This window comes from Plecotus auritus (genome assembly GCF_963455305.1).
Source record: "Plecotus auritus genome assembly, chromosome: 5".
Lineage (NCBI taxonomy): Eukaryota > Metazoa > Chordata > Mammalia > Chiroptera > Vespertilionidae > Plecotus > Plecotus auritus.
In genome coordinates, this window is record NC_137776.1 from 17,989,044 (window position 1) to 18,008,101 (window position 19,058).

At 37.1% G+C, this 19,058-nt stretch overlaps 1 protein-coding gene across 4 annotated transcripts in view; it reads right to left on the bottom strand.

Moving 5' to 3' along the window:
• The window catches only part of ERBB4 (erb-b2 receptor tyrosine kinase 4), a 966,639-nt gene that overhangs the window by 278,586 nt on the left and 668,995 nt on the right, over positions 1-19,058 (bottom strand). For all 4 annotated transcript variants that reach the window (XM_080671023.1, XM_080671024.1, XM_080671022.1 and 1 more), the window contains exon 5: positions 4,718-4,783. In XM_080671023.1, the coding sequence (XP_080527149.1) occupies positions 4,718-4,783 (66 nt within the window). The remainder of the gene's footprint in view (positions 1-4,717; positions 4,784-19,058) is intronic.

A 19,058-nucleotide genomic window follows, 5' to 3' on the forward strand; every position in this document is an offset into this window, starting at 1 on the left:
GTTATTATTTATTTCTTAAAGCTTAGTCTTTCTCACACCTAAACCTATGTAGCTCAGGACTCAGTTCTTATGACTAGAGAGTTGTCATTCTGACCAGTAAGCCTGCTAAATACAATTCTATAAGCTTCAGAATTGACATAGCAGATAACTTTGTCTCCCCTGACATGACTATATTAATCCACCAAATCAATTTACTTAAGGTTAAGCTGTGTTGTGGAGTAATGCGGCCACGGTTTAACTGAGCTTACAAGAACTTTCAAGTCTGAGTCACTTCTCCACATGTAATGCAGCTCTCAGTACTGAATCATGAGCTCTATGTTGACCTATTGCAACTATGTAAGAAACTATGTCTTGTTAGGTTTTTAGAGTCATGATGCTGTAACATCAGAAAGAATTTAAGGAGAATAAATTCAAGTCACTTTAGAAAATCATGAAGTAAAACAGTAACAACACTCGGCTAGATTCTATAAACACGATTTTCTTACTTTAATATTTATAAAACTCTTTCGATTGTCTAAAGTTTTTCCTTTAGGAATTTATTCATAAAAATAACATATTTTAGAGAAACGTTTAAAAATAGGTGCTGGCGCTGCAGTTAGTAGGCTGAGCATTATATAAAGCTATAGAACAATAACAGATTTAAATTATTCAACATGCAATGAAATCTAAATATAGCACACAAACCAGTATACAAAATAAGTCTCATAACGTTACTAAATTTAACAAAAACTTACAAAATTTTATTAAAATTTCTATAGGCATGTATAAGTTATTGTCCATAGTAAGTTGTCAATTTATTTATGCTCTCCTTCCATTTCACTAAATCTATTCTTTTTCATTCCTTCTTTTAAAACTTCTGGCCTTTTCACTATTTCACTTGGCATAATGCCCTCTAGATCCAGCCATATAATTTTACTTCTATGTGAAATGTAAAGAGCAAAACAAACAAACCAACAAATTCACAGACACAAAGAGCAGACAGACTGATGGTTGTCGAGGGGTGAGGTTTGGAAGACTTGCCGAAAAGGGTGAATGGATTAAAAAGTATAAATTGGTAGTCAAAAAATAGTCATGGGAATGTAAGGTACATTATGGGAAATATAGTCAATGGTATTGTAATGGCTATACCGGGTGCCAGTGGGTACTTGAGATATGGAAGGGGTGGAACTTTGTAACGTACATGATTGTCTATCCACTTTGCTGTACATTTTATTTTTTTTTAATTTCTTTATTGATTTCGGCATTACATGTGTCCTTATTCCCCCAAATCCCCCTCCTATACCCCTGCTCATGCCCTCACCCCTCTGTTGTCTGTGTCCCTTGGTTAGGCTTATATGCATGCATACAAGTCCTTTGGTTGATCTCTCCCCTTTACTCCCACCCTCCCCTACCTTCCCTTTGAGGTTTAATGATTTGATCGATGCTTCTCTGTCTCTGGATCTGTTTTTGTTCCTCAGTTTATGTTGTTCATTATATTCCATAAATGAGTGAGATCATGTGATATTTATCTTTCTCTGCCTGGCTTATTTCACTTAGCATAATGTTCTCCAATGCTGTACACTTTAAACTAATACACAGTAGTATTGAATATAAAGTGTAATTAAAAACTAACATTTAAACAAACTTCTGCCCCTTGCAGACTTTCCTTCAAGCTTACCATTGTTACCCACATTTTTACTTTCCCATATCTCTATTCAGAGATATCTCTTTCTGATCACCTCTCTTTGCTTTATTTCACCCTTATAAGCCATTCATTATCACAGATTAGTTCTTCCAGAGCCTGAATCATTCCTCTTTCCTCCCATTTCTCACTATTTAGTCTTACTGAGGATAATTCCTGGCACATTTGCTGTTTTAGGAGGAGACACCTGTGGGAAGATGTCAGCATTGATAAGATGTGGTCAATGAACACAATCCTTCACATTGGATTCCTTAGTGGAAGTGTGGAGATTTTAACTATCTTTATTGTTCTTTCCTAATGTATGAAGAATCTCAAAGAATACTTATCCATTAAAAAATAAGAAAATACTTGGCAAATCATGAAGTTGAATATCCCAGAGAAGCCCCTGAATGTATTTTGGTCATTAAGGAAAGAAATCATGCCCTAGCTGATTTGACTCAGTGGATAGAGCCTCGGCCTGCAGACCGAAGGGTCCCGGGTTCGATTCTGGATAAGGGCACGTACCTAGGTTGCAGGCTTCTCTCGGGCCTGGGCCCTGGTCAGGGCTCATGCAGGAGGCAACCAATTGTTGTGTTTCTCTCACATTGGTGTTTCTCTCTGTCTTTCCCTCTCTCTGAAAAATCAATGAAAAAAATATATATATCCTTGGGTGAGTATTAAAAAAAAGAAGAAAAGTCATTTTTGAATAATATAAGACTATGTCTTTCAGATCTTACAATGTACTTTTGTGTGGTCAATCAAGAAGAGCTCAATATTTCCAAAAATTATGTTTTCTAAGAGCATCTCCTTTAGTTTATGATAATATTAGCTATTCTTTATTAGGTCCTTAGCATATGCCAAAAATATTTAAGCATTTCAACTACATTACTGGATTGGATTTTATTCCAATAGAGCAAACTTCTTCTGAGCAAAGTGTAATTATTTCTATTTTATAGATTTGGTAACTGAGATATAAAAAGATTAAGTCACTTTTTCATGCTAGGAAGTGTAAACAACTGGGTTTTTTTTTCAACTGTTTGTCTTGAAATCTAATGTTCTCTCCCACTAACTTGTGCTATGCAATATGGTATACGGGAAACAGTGTTGTAAATTTAACATCTTGAATAATTTTTCTCAGCTTATATTTCCCCAATTGTTAAAAAGAGGTTAATGATAACTAAGCCTTTTTAGTTATAGAATGAGAATTTTTAGTTATAGTTTAAGAATATTGTGAAAACAAATTTTAGAATGAAAATGTTTTATAAGCTATACAGATTTATGTGAATGAAAACTAATCCAAAATTTAGACTTGCACATATCAAATACATGTAAATGTCTATTGAATTTAAATTTTATCAATTCTGCCTGGCTGGTGTGGCTCCATGGTTGAATGTTGACCTATGAACCAGGAGGTCACAGTTTTATTCCCAGTCTGGGCACATGCCCAGGTTGTAGGCTTCATCCCCAGTATGGGGCATGCAGGAGGCAGCCGATCAATGATTCTCTCTCATCATTAATGTTTCTATCTCTCTCTCCCTCTCTCGGTATGAAATCAATAAAAATATATTTAAATTTTTTTATTGATTCTGTGGAGTAGGCACAGTGACCATTAAACAAATTTTAGGTTATATAGTAAAGTTAATGTCTATGCTGAAAAAATAGGTGAATTAAATGACTTTTGGGCTGATGATTTAATATATGAGTTATGGTATGATGCTTTTCTTACAAGACTCATTCTCATCCCCACTTTGTGGAAAGTAACAAAACTCATTTAAATGTACTAGAAAAACACTGTTTCTTAAGGCATCAAGAATGGGGTGCAGCTGAACCACATGAAGGCCAGAGAAGTAGGAGGTAGGAACTGTCAAACTCTCCCTCTCTCTCTCTCTCCTCTCTCTCTGTCTCTCTTTCTCTCTCTCTCTCTCACACACACATCTCTGATTCCTGTTAGCTCCTGTATGGCTGATTTATTCTTCTGAGTCACTGAGGACTGGCCATTTCTGTTTCTCATTAACACATGGTTTAAGATGGAAACCTCTACTAGGTTTAACATCTATTCAAGTTCAAGTTTCTATGATTGTGCTACCAGCATCTGGATCCCAAGTCCAAATTCTCTAGGGAGAGAACCCTATTGGTCTAACCTGGGTCAATATCTACTCTTATTACAGGATCTCTTAACCTTCAGTTCTACTAACATTTTGTTCTGAATCATTACTCTTCGTTCTGTGAGAGTGGAACTCTCCTGTACCTTGGTAGGATGCTATTAAAACACTGCCTAAAATATTATAGCAAGTATACCTATTTCAAATAGTAATCTAATCAAAGTCCTGCTTAAAATTCTTGTCAACACTTTGCCCTAAAACAGTGGTCGGCAAACCGCAGCTCGCGAGCCACATGCGGCTCTTTGGCCCCTTGAGTGTGGCTCTTCCACAAAATTCCATGGCCTGGGAGAGTCTATTTTGAAGTGGCGTTAGAAGAAGTTTAAGTTTAAAAAATTTGGCTCTCAAAAGAAATTTCAATCATTGTACTGTTGATATTTGGCTCTGTTGACTAATGAGTTTGCCGACCACTGCCCTAAAACATTGTTTTTATGAAATAAGTTAATTTAAGTCTACTCTGATATACTATGATTCTTCTAACCTTTTTTCAAAGACCCAGATTTGATAATACACTCTTTTGCCCATGGAATAGAGAAACAAGCATGTACATGCATTGCTCTTGGCAGAGGAAATTGCTATAAACTTTATAGAGAACAACATCTCCATGTTGGTGATTTCTATCAAGCTTCTTATACACATATTCTTGACCCTGCAATGACCACTTCTAGGAATTATAACCACAAATAAATTCATGCACATATGCATGAAGTGAAAAAATCAAGTTGCATTGCAAAGCCTGCTAACCTTTGAGTGAAAGATGGGACAGATACATACTAGTACACCACAAGGAAGAAAAAACTCATTTTCATGTTTCTTATCCCCAGACATCTGAAAATCATCAATTATTAAAATGACGTCACCATTTCAAGCCTCTACTCTCTAATAGTTGAGCACTTACAAGTCTGGCAATGATTTTCTGTAGGTCCCCAGCATCGGCCAGTACAGGACTTATGGCAACGTCCACCTGCAGAAGAGGCAAAAACACATTCACATTATAAGCTTTCACTCTTTGACTTTATCTCCTCTAATGAAATATTCTTGCTCCTTTATGAGGATGTTTAAGTCATACTAGAGTTGAAGCATAGCTCATAAAATGCTTGCTTAAGTAACAAAACCTGAATGTCAAATGCATGTGATGTAAAAAACAATCTCTTCATATTCAGAATCTTCTCATCATTTTATAAAAAAAAGAAGGAGCCAAAACCGGTTTGGCTCAGTGGATAGAGCGTCGGCCTGCGGACTGAAAGGTCCCAGGTTCGATTCCGGTCAAGGGCATGTAACTTGGTTGCGGGCACATCCCCAGTGGGAGGTGTGCAAGAGGCAGCTGATCGATGTTTCTCTCTCATCGATGTTTCTGACTATCTATCACTCTTCCTTCCTCTCTGTAAAAAATCAATAAAATATATTTAAAAAAAAAAAAAAGAAGGAAATCAAGTTTGTGCATTTTACCAGCTAGTAAGAAGCAAATATTTACATTAAATACATTTTACTTTGATTACTGAACAGTTTTATGCTTATAACCTATTGTATTTGATATAATTTCTAAAGTGCATGGCTTACTGATACCAACAGTTATTAAGGATTAAGTCAACACTAAAGTTCAAGTCTATGAAAACAAGAATATGTTCCTATAAACACATAACAAACCATCAGAATAAAAGGTTTCATACATCATTTAGATTAACTTTAATTGTAGGAAATCATCAAGAGGACTTGACCATCACTTGAACCTTGAGCTGGACCTGGGCAATTGGAAGACCCTCACCTTGCCCTGTCCTTGGAATGTACATCCTGGTTGATGTTCCTAAACCAGCGGCTGTTTCAAGGGTATAGCCTAGAGAGAGTAGGTGTTGTTGAGACCATCTGGACTGAATACATGACTGAACCCATTAAGGCCTCTATATAAACTTTTAAGATTCTAGTGGGAGTGTGTGGACGTCTACTCATCTTGTGGCCATCAATGACAAGCTTCATATATCAATCCCCAGGCTTGCTAGTATTAAACCTGTCACCTACCAATCTGGAGTTGCCTGCCTCTTTCTTCCATCTCTCCTTGCCCTCAGTGTACAGGGTCAATGTGTGAACCAATATCTTAATATAAATTTTTAAAAATATATTTTTATTGATTTCAGAGAGGAAGGGAGAGGGAAAGAGAGATAGAAACATCAATGATGAGTGAGAATCATTGATCGGCTGCCTCCTGCATGCCCCCTACTAGGGATCAAGCCTGTGACCTGGATACATTCCCTGACTGGAAATCAAACTGGTGACCTCTTGGTTCTGGCTGGGCTTAATATAAAAATTTTAAGCATTTAAACAGCTATTTTTTTTTTTGGAAATCTTAATTTCATTATTTGATATCCTCCTCTAAAATTGTTATTGTTTCTACCTTCATTTTCAAATAGCAGCCTTTATCTCCTGCAGTGGCATCTGCCTCTTAAAGACTATGCTAGCATGGATATTTGCCTCAACAAATACAGTTGTCCCACAGAGAAAGTCCCATAAGGACTCAACAAAAGAACATTAGCTAAAGCAATTGTACATAATGACTTTCTTTGAAGTTTGTTTCTGAATTTTATAAGCTCACTCTACATTTTTGTTGGTACAAAGGTATGGAATGGGCTTATTTTTAGAATAAATAGTAGACATGAAAAATGATTAAAGATGAAAGCTTAAGCTCTGTTAATTTTCTAATATTGACTGCAAGTGGGTATATGACTAGTCAAGACACTAGAGGCCCAGTGCACGGATTCATGCACCAGTGGGGTCCCTTGGCCTGGCCTGCGGAATCAGGCTGAAACAGGCTCTCCGACATCCCCCAAGGGGTCCAGGATTGCGAAAGGGTGCAGCAGGCCAGGCTGACGGACCCCACTGGTGCACTATTGGGGCAGGGGAGGGACACGGGAGGTTGGCCAGCCGCAGGAGGGCTCCAGGGTGTGTCCGGCCTGTCTTACTCAATCCCAATCAGCTGGACCCCAGCAGCAAGCTAACTCACGGGACAGAGCATCTGCCCCCTGGTGGTCAGTGCACATCACAGCGACTGGTCAACCGGTGGACTGTCTGCCCCCTGGTGGTCAGTGCATGTCATAGCGAGTGGTTGAGCAACTTTAGCATATCATTAGCATATTACACTTTGATTGGTTGAACAGACGACCAGACAAACAGACACTTAGCATATTAGGCTTTTATTATATAGGATGCTGCAAAAATTATGGAATAGGGTTCTACCAAATGTTTCCATCTTTTCTTGATCCACAGTTTTTAATTCTTCAACTTGGAAGTTATTACACTTGGGCAGCGTCTCTCTCTTTCTCTCTCTCCTTATGGTACTGAGCATGTGTATTAAGTTAAATGCTTTTACAGTTAAGGAACAGGTTCAGCAGACACACTTTTTAGACTGAACCTCAGACCAGCCTCATGGTTGACCCTTCTGCAAGTAAACAGTACTAATCAAGTTAATACAACACGTAGGCTCAACTCCAGTCACCTTCTTAAAACTGTCAGGATCCAGAGTTTATTTAAAGCAATTCTGTTTGTGAAGCACTGCTGCTGACATCACCAGCGTATAATATCCTGTCACTGGGCCATCTGTTTATTTAGATCTAAACACATTATAACTACATAATCAAGCTCATTCTAGCTGACAGGAAAAGCACTCCATCTGGCTTGAACAATATAAGTTTAATCAGTGATAACGATAATTATTATTAAAAACCTACTGGAGTTCTTTTGTACAAAGCTAATAAATCCAAATAGATTTATACCAGCGGAAATTAGAAAGTTCTGTGAAATAAAATGGGAAGCAGTAAAAACTTTTTTTTTAAGTATAAACTTCTTTTATGAGAAAGCAGCTAATGTTAATGTATTTCTTCAGATGTGTTAAAATCCTTTGACCCATTAAGTGGTCTGTTAACCCATTCTTAAGCAGAGGATGATCTTCCATTTACTCTGTTACTTGACGAATTATATTTGGGGCTAACAAAATATATAACTTAATTCATTTTACCCAGAGTACTCTCTGTAGCTGGGGGGAAAAGCTTAGTAATATTAGACATTTTAATACTTTCAGTGTTCCTCTTTTATTAAATTACATATATTTAAAAATATTTTTTATTGATTTTGGAGAGGAAGAGAAAGATAGAAATATCAATTATGAGAGAGAATCATTGATCAGCTGCCTCCTGCACACTCCACACTGGGGATGGAGCCTGCAACCAGGGCATGTGCCCTGACTGGAAATCAAACTGTGACTCCTGGTTCATAGGTTGATATGCTCAACCCTTGAGCCATGCTGGCTGGGCAGGATTACATTTTTTTTAAAATTACTACCCCAAGACCTACTCCTAGATGCAAGAAGAAAAGGACTATGACTATACATTTTGAATTTGCTTATGATCCTTCAGAAAATATCATGCAATATCTACTTAATTGGAAACAAGTAATACAGTGTTTTTCCCCTGCCCCACCCCCCTCCCTCACTCCACCATCCACACACAAAGTTTAAATAGTGTAACCTTGACTGCCTACATGCCACTACACAATTTTGTTGGGCAGTTTTCATTTTTCATTCATATTTAAACATAAATATCTTTTACTGCTATAAAAGGAAGCTAACAATTGCTTCTCTTCTGTGATTTTACTCTATCTTATTTGTATTCTCTCCACCCCTTTGGCAAACCCAAAGGAGGTGATCACATCTCAGCATTCTATTTCCCCAAATGTGCTGCGGAACCATGAATTGAATATGCTTCTATAAATGGTTGCTCATTCTGCCCTGTCCTTCATGTCATTATCTCTAGAGCTTTGACCCTGTAGAATCTGCCCAGGCATTCAGTTCAGCATTCGTCTTCCAAACCGTGTGCTACATGGCACTTGTGCTAATACTATTTTCACTGAGCTTTTGCAATTAAGTAAATGTCAAAATATTTGATCAAAATCTCCAACTGGAAATATTTTTAAATTAATGCATTTGCCACACTTTCATGCCTGCAACCTTGGTTTGATTCTTGTATACAATTGGGTAGTGTAGTTTTATGGACTATTAAGTTTACTCTGTTTTAAATTCTGTTTGTAGCTTTTAGTTCCAAACATTTCTGCTACACGAAAGTGTCAAAAAATGAGGGGTTAAAAAAAAGCGTTTCCTTAGTAATTATCTAACATTAGGAAAAAACACCTATAAACTTTTTTTCTTACCTTCCTTCCATCCTTCTATCCATAAGTATTTCTTGAGTATTTTCCACATTTATATATTAAGAACTATGTTAAGAATTGAAATACTTAACATAGGCTGAAATGGTCATGGTTACTCCACTAATAGAGTTTAGAATTAATTCAGCATTAGTTTGAGGAGAAAAATTTTTGACTGCTCTGTATCCAATATTCACTATCTATGGGTTTAAGGAAAGAAGCCATTAAATCTGAATGCTTCACAGACCCCTAACTCTAAAAAGAAGAGAAGGACAAAGTCAGTTTGAGCCAGGGCATTTCCAATGTAATGTGTGGTGGCTCAGAAGTCTGGTACATTCCTTATACAATGATTTATCCATGTGGCATCTACAGTGACATCAGCTCAGAGCATTTCAGTGGAGAGGAAAGCACAGCCTCTGGAGCGTCCCTTGTGTGTCTCCTAACAAAAAGAGAAATACTTTCACCATTGCTGGATATCTTACGGATAGCTTGTCCTCTATTCTCAGATACACAGTGCTTCAGGAGGCCTGATTTCATGAGGGAAATAAATCATATACACCACTCATATTTTAATGTGAATCAGTTTTATAAACTACTTCTCCAATAATACTTTTTTTAAAAAAATATTTTTATTGATTTCAGAGAAAAAGGGAGAGGGAGAGAGAGAGACATCAATGACAGGAGAGAATCATTGATCAGGTGCCTTCAGTACCCTGACCGGGAATTGAATCGTGACCTCCTGATTCATAGGTCCATGCTCAACCACTGAGGTGCACTGGCCGGACTCTAGTAGTACATTTTTAAGATGAGGACAGCAAAAAAAGGGATTAGCCTCTGTAAATAGGAGAAATGCTTTGGGGCACTAACACTTTGCCAATGCTATACAAATCTGCCTACTTCAAGTCCACATCACATTATTTTCTATTGTTTATTGCAATGATTCCTTTAAAACTATGTGAGAAAATATGCCGATTAAAAATAAGAATCTGTCTAATACAGTTGTTAGTGATAGCAAACATTTAAATGAACATTTCCATATCCTGTGATTCTGGCTCAATTGGAGAGGTAAAATATAAAAGTTATAAACAAATATTTCTGCAACTTTAGCAAGCATTGAAATCTTTTAAAATAAGTGCTGTTTATTGCACATCAGCATTATTTTAATTCACAGCCAATCAGCTCTGCTTTGACAGTGCGTTATTCATCATAGAAGTTAGCAATATGACTAAAGTCATCTTTTATGCTTGTCCAGCAGATGTTACTAAAAATGTAGCCTTTGCATTCCTTTTTTAGGAACCAGAGTCCCTGAGCCACTTTGATATTTATAAGAGTCATAAACCCATGCTAGAAGTTTGGCTTGTTTGTGGAACTGACATCAGAGATGGGATTTAATTGTACCTCTGGATTGCTTTCTGCAAGTAATATGCCAGGACAGTTGAAGAGTTACAAAATATGAAGTCACTGGCCACCATAAAAGATTATAGCCTCCAACTGCCTCTAGCTAAAGACAATACAGTCACATCTCTGGATTCTTCCTTCAGTCCTTTTAAATTATGGCAAACTTGACCTCTTAAAACTACCTTTACTGGGGAATGAATGAGAGAATAATAATTTTTTTATGACCGTATAATTCAAAAGAGGGAAGCACAACATTTATTGAAAGTCTACACAAAACCAGTCCCTATCTTGGCCAGAGGCTAAAAAGGTGAATAGTTTTCTGTCTTACAGGAGCCTTTAAGGTGCAGCAAATAGACAGAAAAAAAATGGCAAATAATTTGGATAATAATTATATTTTCTATATGTATGGATAAAATAGACAGGAAGGATTTGAAAGAGGGGTGTACATTTCAACTGGGCTCGAATGTCTCCTTGGTCCGTTTTAAATAAATATGAGTTTATTGTGAGTTTTTATTTTTTTTGGAGGATTTACCTTCCATCATACAGACATACAATATTTTATTTAACCACTTTGTATTATGGAATACTTTGCTGGGGCATGTAGGAAATAAATAGATATTTTTAAATGGAAATACATATTAAATAGATATCACTAATTTTACATCCTATTTTTCTGAAGACTTGTAGCTCTTGGAGAAATGATTTGGATAGCAGAAATAAGTTCATCATGTCCTTTGTATACCCTTCTGTTAAGCAATAATGGGATCTGGAACAGGCGTGTGGATGACAGGCACATGTATCAGAACATTGATAGAAGAATTGATGTCAGTTCTGGCCTAGACTGATGCTCCGGTTCTAGCAGTGTGCCAAAGGCCTCCATCCTTATCTATCATATTTGGCCTTTTAATTACTAAGTTGGATCAAAAATATTGAAATAGGGATACAAGATTTGCAAAAGACACAGATTTAGAAGGGGTAGCAATTGCTCTACTTGAATAACTATTCAGAATTAAAAAGCAATTGGTAGATGAAGTTAATGAGCCAAAAAGTAATCCTATGAAATTTAATAGGATCATTGTAAGTTTCTGCAATTGTGATTTTTAAATCAGTATCTCATGTGCATATCAACACGCACACACACAAATACACAGAGTCTGTTTTGCAGGAGATGAATCAGAATTTCAGTGCTTATTCTGGTAATGGCTGGGTCTGTTTTTCATTTTGTATTTCAGTGTTTGTCTCATACATGGAAGTTCACACAATGCTCCATAATCCACTTTAGAAATCATCAACATCATTGACCTCACTACATCATCTATAGTTTATTGAGTGCTTTCTACATTCTAACTAGTAGACCAAGTGTTTTACACATAGTATGTCATTTAATTTACATAATAAATCATAGCATAAATACTATTATTTGTCTCATTTTATAGGTAAGAAAACAGAAACATCCTTAAAGTGGAACTAGAGACTTGTTCCATTGTATCATAGTAGCTCTTTTTTACATATCATATTTGCTTGTCAACATTTTTTGTACTTTTTTGTTTGTTTCTAAGTGACATTTACTTTGATTCTATTACTTGCTTATTAAGGTTCAGCAGTAATGGGGCTAAAATAAATGTCAGTTCAATAGAACACATTTTAGTAAATTGGCATTTATAATTATAGTAGGAAATTACAGCCCTAGTTTAGGGAAAATGAAATATTTGAAAATACTATTGAGTATGTAAGCAATTTATAATATTGCCATTTATTGGTCTAAGTATTCATTAAAGTGCTGGTAAAATGCAGAAAACACAACCTTTGAAATCATTTTAATCTGTATTCAGTTTCCAGTATTTTAGTTGGTGGGAGCTTAGGCAAGGAACTTTACCTTAGAGCTGACTTTCCTCATTATTAAAATATACATGATAATGTTTCCTGTATGTGTCAGAAATAACTAAGTGAAATAGCATGTGTAGTAAAATGCCTGGCATGTAATAAGCCTCAATTACTGTTAATGCCCTTCTCCTTCCCTCATAACATTGTATATAAAAATACTAGAGAACAACAAAGAGAGACAAAGAGTCAGAGAAAGTGATGTGGCAGACAAATCAAGTAATCTGAGACAGAAGTGTTTATGCAAATAGAGTTGACATTTTCAGTAGGTACCACAGTCAGGCAATAGGAAAGGGGTGTGTGTATGACACCTAGGCACTTTAACAGGCTTGGCAGACAGGGACAAGTGGGTTTCAGAGGTCTTTGCATGCCTTGGCAAAGTTTGAGACACCATAGCCTCAGCAGAAATGTTACTAACAATCCAAGCACAGTGACATCTCACTCTGCTCCTAGGATACCACACTCTTGTATATTTCAGACTAGTGTACATGGGAGGATGGAACGGGTGCTGATAATATTTCAAAGTATGTGTCAGAAACAGAGAGAAGAACCCAAGGGTGGAACTAATCTTTGGATAACTGCAGAGGATTAGATGTCATTGATGCTGGGATCTCTCCTGCTCCCTGATCCTCATCTGTGAGCTTGCTAATTAGAGGTGCAAATGGATCCCTTAGGAACTGCAACCACCCACATGTTCAGTTTGTGAGTGGTGTCATACTCGGGAAGCATGGTTCAACAACCAAAATTCAACCAAAAGAACTTCACTAAAAACAAACAAACAACAACAACAAAAACCTCGAAAACTTACTCCTCTCAAAGACCATTCATTGGATCCAAAGCATTGGCCACGGTTCTAAGTCTTTTCTCACGTTTCTCACTTGACTCTCACTTTCTGAGTCTTTCATTCCCCACAACCCCACCCCCAAGATCTCTCTCTTTTTGTGCCTTCTCCTTTCACAAAGCTTTCACTCTTCCATCCTCCTTCACTGAATCATCATGTCATTGGTCAACTTAGCCATCCTCCCTAAATACTTTATTCCATACAGCTTTATGGTTAAATAATTCTCTGTCCGTGTTTTATTATGTATCCTGAGTGTGCAACGTGATACTCTAGGAAGACTGCGTGTGTGTGTGTGTGTGTGTGTGTGTGTGTGTGGTGTGTGGAGGAGTGAGAAACATTTTGGTTTAGTGGGCTGGGAAGATCAGGCTTGCAGACACAGAATGTTTGACCAGGAGGGAAAGGAAAACCATGAACATTCCCATATTTGTCATTTTTATCCTGTCAGAGTAGATCTACTTGAGAAGCAACGTCCTGGACTCTTTCACCATAAAGAAGTTCCCATCATCTAGGTGTGGCATAGTTTCCATGAGCAGTCTGTCTCTGTTTTCATCTGTCTTCTACTTGACAGCTCTAAGAATAGATCTATCTCCTCTAGGAATTAATAAGAAGTGGGTATTGTCGTGGGAAAACGGAAATGGGTGAAATTATGACAAGCTCCTTAAGGAAAGATTCTAGCAGTACTCAAAGCACAGCAGGCTTCACAGATTGAATAACCCAACATTTCCTTTAGTAAGAGGCCAATATCTTCACGCTAGAGTGCTAACCCAGCTTCTTCCACCGTGAGTAAATAATGAAGGGTCTTATCATGTCTGTAGTTTGGGACTTTATAATTATAGCTGGAACCATTATTCTTGCAGCTTCTTTTTTTAAATTTTATCTGAGATTGAGACTGCTTTTTTGTTATAGATTGCTAGCCTGTAGCAGTCAGTTAGGAAGAAGAGACATCACTGAGACAGATAACAAAGAAAAATGGGTAACAAATTGAAAAAGATTATGTAGCTGCATGGCACTATATTAAACAAACTCCTCTGAGGTATAGCAGCCAGAAGTCTCAACTTGTGTTCCTACAATTCTTTTAGCTGCCAAAGGGACTTAACTATATGGGTAGATATATATTCACCCCTCCGAGTCCTCACACTTAAAATAAAAACTACCACATTAGCAAACAGGCACATTTCTAAAAGCCACCATAAGCCTAAGGAATGAAATGTGACTTTAAAATTGATGGAGGTTATAAGAAAGTGACCCAAAAGGCATTATAGGTAGTAATGAGCCTAAAATGTCTTGGTGTAAAATGTTTTCATTAATTTGCTTTGAAGTTCATACACAAAAATGAAAATTCAAGAATGGATTTATAATTTATTTTAAAAATAGGATTCCATCAACAGGCATTTCAATGGAGTTTCTTGTTGATGTACTAGTAGACAACGTGGAAACTGAGTTATTTACAAAAAAATCCTATATAATAAAGAGGTAATACGCAAATTGACCCTCACACCATAATGCTGTCACAAGATGGCGGCGCGCACAGTGGAGGCTGGGTTCCTGTAACACTAGATGGCTGTGCTCACAGCGGAGGCGGGGTTCCCATAACGAGCGATCAGCAGGGATCTGAGGTTGCATGGTGTCAGGCCAGGGTGGGGGACCTTAGGCTGCACCCCCCACCCACCCAGCAGGGCTTGATGGGGGGCCTCAGGCCGCGCCCCCCGCCCAGTGGGGCTTGACAGGGGACCTCAGGCCGCACCCCCTGCCTGGCAATGCTTGACAGGGAACCTGAGGCTGCACCCCCCACCCAGCACCGGGCCAGGGGATCTGAGGCTGTGCCCGCTGCGAGCCGGCCAGGGCCAGCCTGGTCTGGGTCTCACTCTATTTCGAGGTGTGCGCTGGTGGGTGGGGACTTGACTTTGGGTCCCACAGTGCACCCCAGACTCTGACAGGAGGAAGATTTCATATACATTTTACTAATTTTCTTTAATCTCTGACACTTCTATTATAGAGAAAGAGCAAATAGCGATATTAAAATATTTCCTCTAATTAATTCCCTTTTAATGTGCACGAATTTCATGCACCGAACCACTAGTATATATATAAATTACTTGCAAACCACTGCATATACACCGGTTGTATTCCATCACAATATGATTTAGGCCTAAATATCAGCCCTATTACCTATCATTCTGTCTTAGGGAACTGATTTCTGGAAAAAATAATATTGGTATTTATTGGTATTTAATAATATTTTATCTGAAATGCAAATCCTCCAGATAGAATCAAAGTCCCTATCAACTAGCACATTGAATATTTAGCAATAGCTTATATGTAATGTTATTTTATCACACAGCATGCATTGTTCTAGGTGATTTATTTCCTGTGACAACCTTAGGAGAAAAATAATACTACAGATGAGAAAACTGAAGCCAAGGGAAGTTTAATAATATGTCCAAACTCACACAGTAAGTGACAGACCTGAGGTTGCGTGGAAATTGGAGTGCAGAAATATTGGTTCCTGACTCCACATTCTTAATAAATACATAAGCAAGTATCTAATTTACATTAATATACACAATAATATAGAAAGTCATGCAGGACAAAGGAGGGTGGAGCACAGAAAATAGATTACTAACATCACTAGAGAGACAAACTTTAACTATATCACAATTGGCCTGGTTCTCATAGGATAAGTATAAATACCGAGCAAGTTCAATAATTTTAGGAGTTCAAAGAAACCATTAGACAAGCATGTTGCATGAGATCAATGATCCAGACATATTCAAAGTCACCTAAGGAATGACTGGCATGAAGTTAAAAATATGATTTTAGGTCACTTGCCAAGATCTTTGATTTGTATGTGGTGAATATAGAGCATTTAGAAGATGACTTCAAAGGGCACAGTGGAGGGCTCCATATGTGTATGTCAAGAGCTTTAAAAATGCTCTTCCCCACCCAACTTCCCATTCCCACAAAATTATAGCTGCATTAGGATTAAATTATGATGGGATGTCCCTGGTCACTGTGACTTAGTGGTTAGAACATCCACCTGTGCACTGAAGTGTCTCAGGTTCGATTCCCAGTCAAGGGCACATACCTGGGTTGTAGGTTCAATCTCTGGCAGGGAGGCAACCAATTGATGTGTCTCTCTCACATAGATGTTTCTCTCCCTCTCTCTCCCTTCCCCTCACTCCCTTCTAGAAATCGGTGGAAAAAATATCCTCCAGCCCGGCCAGCCTGGCTCAGTGGTTGAGTGTTGACCTATAAACCAGGAAGGTCACAGTTTCATTACCTGTCAGTGCACATGCTTGGGTTTCAGTCTTGATTCATAGTGGGGAGCGTGCAGGAGGCAGCCAATGGATGATTTTCTCTCATTGATGTTTCTATCCCTCTCCCTTTCTCTCTGAAATGAATAAAAATGTATTTAAAAAATATTCCCTGGAAAGAATTAACAACAAAAAATATTATGATGGGACACTAAGAGAAGGCTGATTACAATCCCAGCTTTAGCATAGGTTATAAGATACCAGGTGTCTCTATAGGAGGAGCAGATCTCTGCCTACAATCACTAGAAATGATGCCTAATATTTATGTACACTTAATGTGGAAGACACTGTTTTAAGAATTTTCATTCATTATCCCAATTCAGTTCAATGTGAAAAAATGAAGAATAAAGGGGCTAAATAATTAAGTTAGAAATTCCTGGATTCAAGATTGAAATTCTTATAGAAGCCTAGAGCTTGAGCTCAGTCGTTAGGCTACTCTTTAAGGCCAAGTGGTAGAAGAATAATTGTGCCAAAAGGATGAAGATTCGGTGGGGGAGATGGGATGCCCTAGAACAGGGCTAGGTAAAAGGTGTTAGTAGGGAGGAAAAGAAGAGGAGAGAAGAACAATGATGTAATTTTTCTTTCTTTATGATTATCCATTTAAATATTTTTAAAGTACCATGTATTACTCGCTTACTCTAAATGATTTTACTATTGATGAAACAATATTTTGGGTTTTTCCCCCCTCAGATAAAGTGCCCACAGTATGGATTAACAGAAATCATGTATGATTTCATAGGAGTCTTATGAAACTGTATAATATTTATTTACATTTCTCTACAAACTCAAACCAGGCAGGTATCTGTCAACTATACAAGATGCCCCGACACTTATTTGTTCCACTATAAATACACAGCAAATATTTTCATTAAAATATTTGATATATGAAATTATAAAACATAATGCAATTTAGAAATGAAGACGTGATGGTTACACAACATTCCATTGCTTTTAAAAACTTTTATAGTTTTATCATTGTAGTTTTCCTATAAAGCAAATTCTTTTACTCTGAAAAACACACTGGCTTATGGTAATTAGCAATAGCTAACTATTAACAAAGTAGCAACTGTGGCATATAGTTAACTAGTTTAATTTTGTATTCTACTTCTTGAGTACAGAGTTTGAATTGATTCTATAGAAAATATTTTTTAAAGGAACTACCCAGATCAAAATCTTTGTTTAATAAAGCATGAGGAAGTAGAAGAACAAAAGTGGCTGATCAAGGCACCTAATTTTGCGATGACTTTGCCTTTGCACATTTTTAAATCAGGCTCCCTCCCCCCTTTTATATATTTCTCTTACTTATTCTTAAAGGAGAACTTTAAAAGAAATGTCACTGCATAATTTCCATCCCATTTTTTCCTTCCCTGCTTAGAAAGAGCACCTACAATTGCCAAAAGAATCACCTCTAAATAGAACATAATTTGTTCTTGCCAGGCAGCAAAGAATTAAATAAAAGCTGCATAGGGTTGCTTGCAACAATCTAGGCTTGAAAGATTGTTAAGTGGGTTAGCAGCTTGATCTCCTTATTCATTTTTCTCCAGCTCCCTGGAGAGATGCCAGCCCCTCCTGCCCCAACCCTCCAGTGTAACTAGCAATCTCTCCTCTACTTCTGCTCCAAACTTGGAAATATAGTGAGAGGACACCAATAGAAGATGGACAGCACACGTATAACTTCATCTTGGTAAATGTTATGAAAAGAGGAACTTAAATGCACAATTTTCAGTTACTTGTAAACATCTTCCTTTTACTTCAAAGCTTTCTCTAAGTGATGGGAAATTAGAGAAGAAAAGGAAAATAGTAAGCTCTTTAAATTCTACTGAATTGTGCAACTGAGTTCCATGAAACCACTTTCATTAGTGAATGGGAATAGACATATGAGCAGTAATGAAATGTCTGAATGATGGTTGCAAAACAGGACCCAGGCAGACATAATCACTCTGAACCCATTACAGGGTAAACAGATCAGAGAGAAATAGAAGCTGGGTAATGCTGAATGGATTCAGTGTAATTTTCATTCAATTTTACAGTTGCTTTAAACTCCAACTACACAATTAGGGTTTTATGTTTTTAAAAACAAACTATGAAATTCTTTGTGAAACTTTGTTTAAGGCACTTGTTCCTGATCAATATAATTTTTTTTTGTTCTGGTGAGTATGTTTTTAAAAATTTAAGTCAGTTTTTTTTATCAATGTAGCATTTCAACCCCTATACCTAATTCCTTCAGGCTTAGAATTATTTGCAAATTCTCACATAGCAGGATGTCTTAAAACATTATATAGGGGTACATTTTTCAATTATAAAAAAGGAATTAAAATGTACCAGATGTGTCCTACTAATAATCCTTGATTTATATTTTTTTAAAATTGTTGTGAATAAATACACATAAAATTTACCATCTCAACCATTTCAGTGGTATTAAATGCATTCACATTGTTGTGCAACATATATGACCATGAGTCTTTTCACCTTACATAAATGAAATAATACACTGAACCATTCCCATCGTTACCTCCCCCCAGTCCCTCACAAGCAACAGTATATTTTCCGTCTTTATAATTTGGACTAGTCTAACTATTGTATGTAAGTGAAATCAGACAGTATTCATCATTTTTATA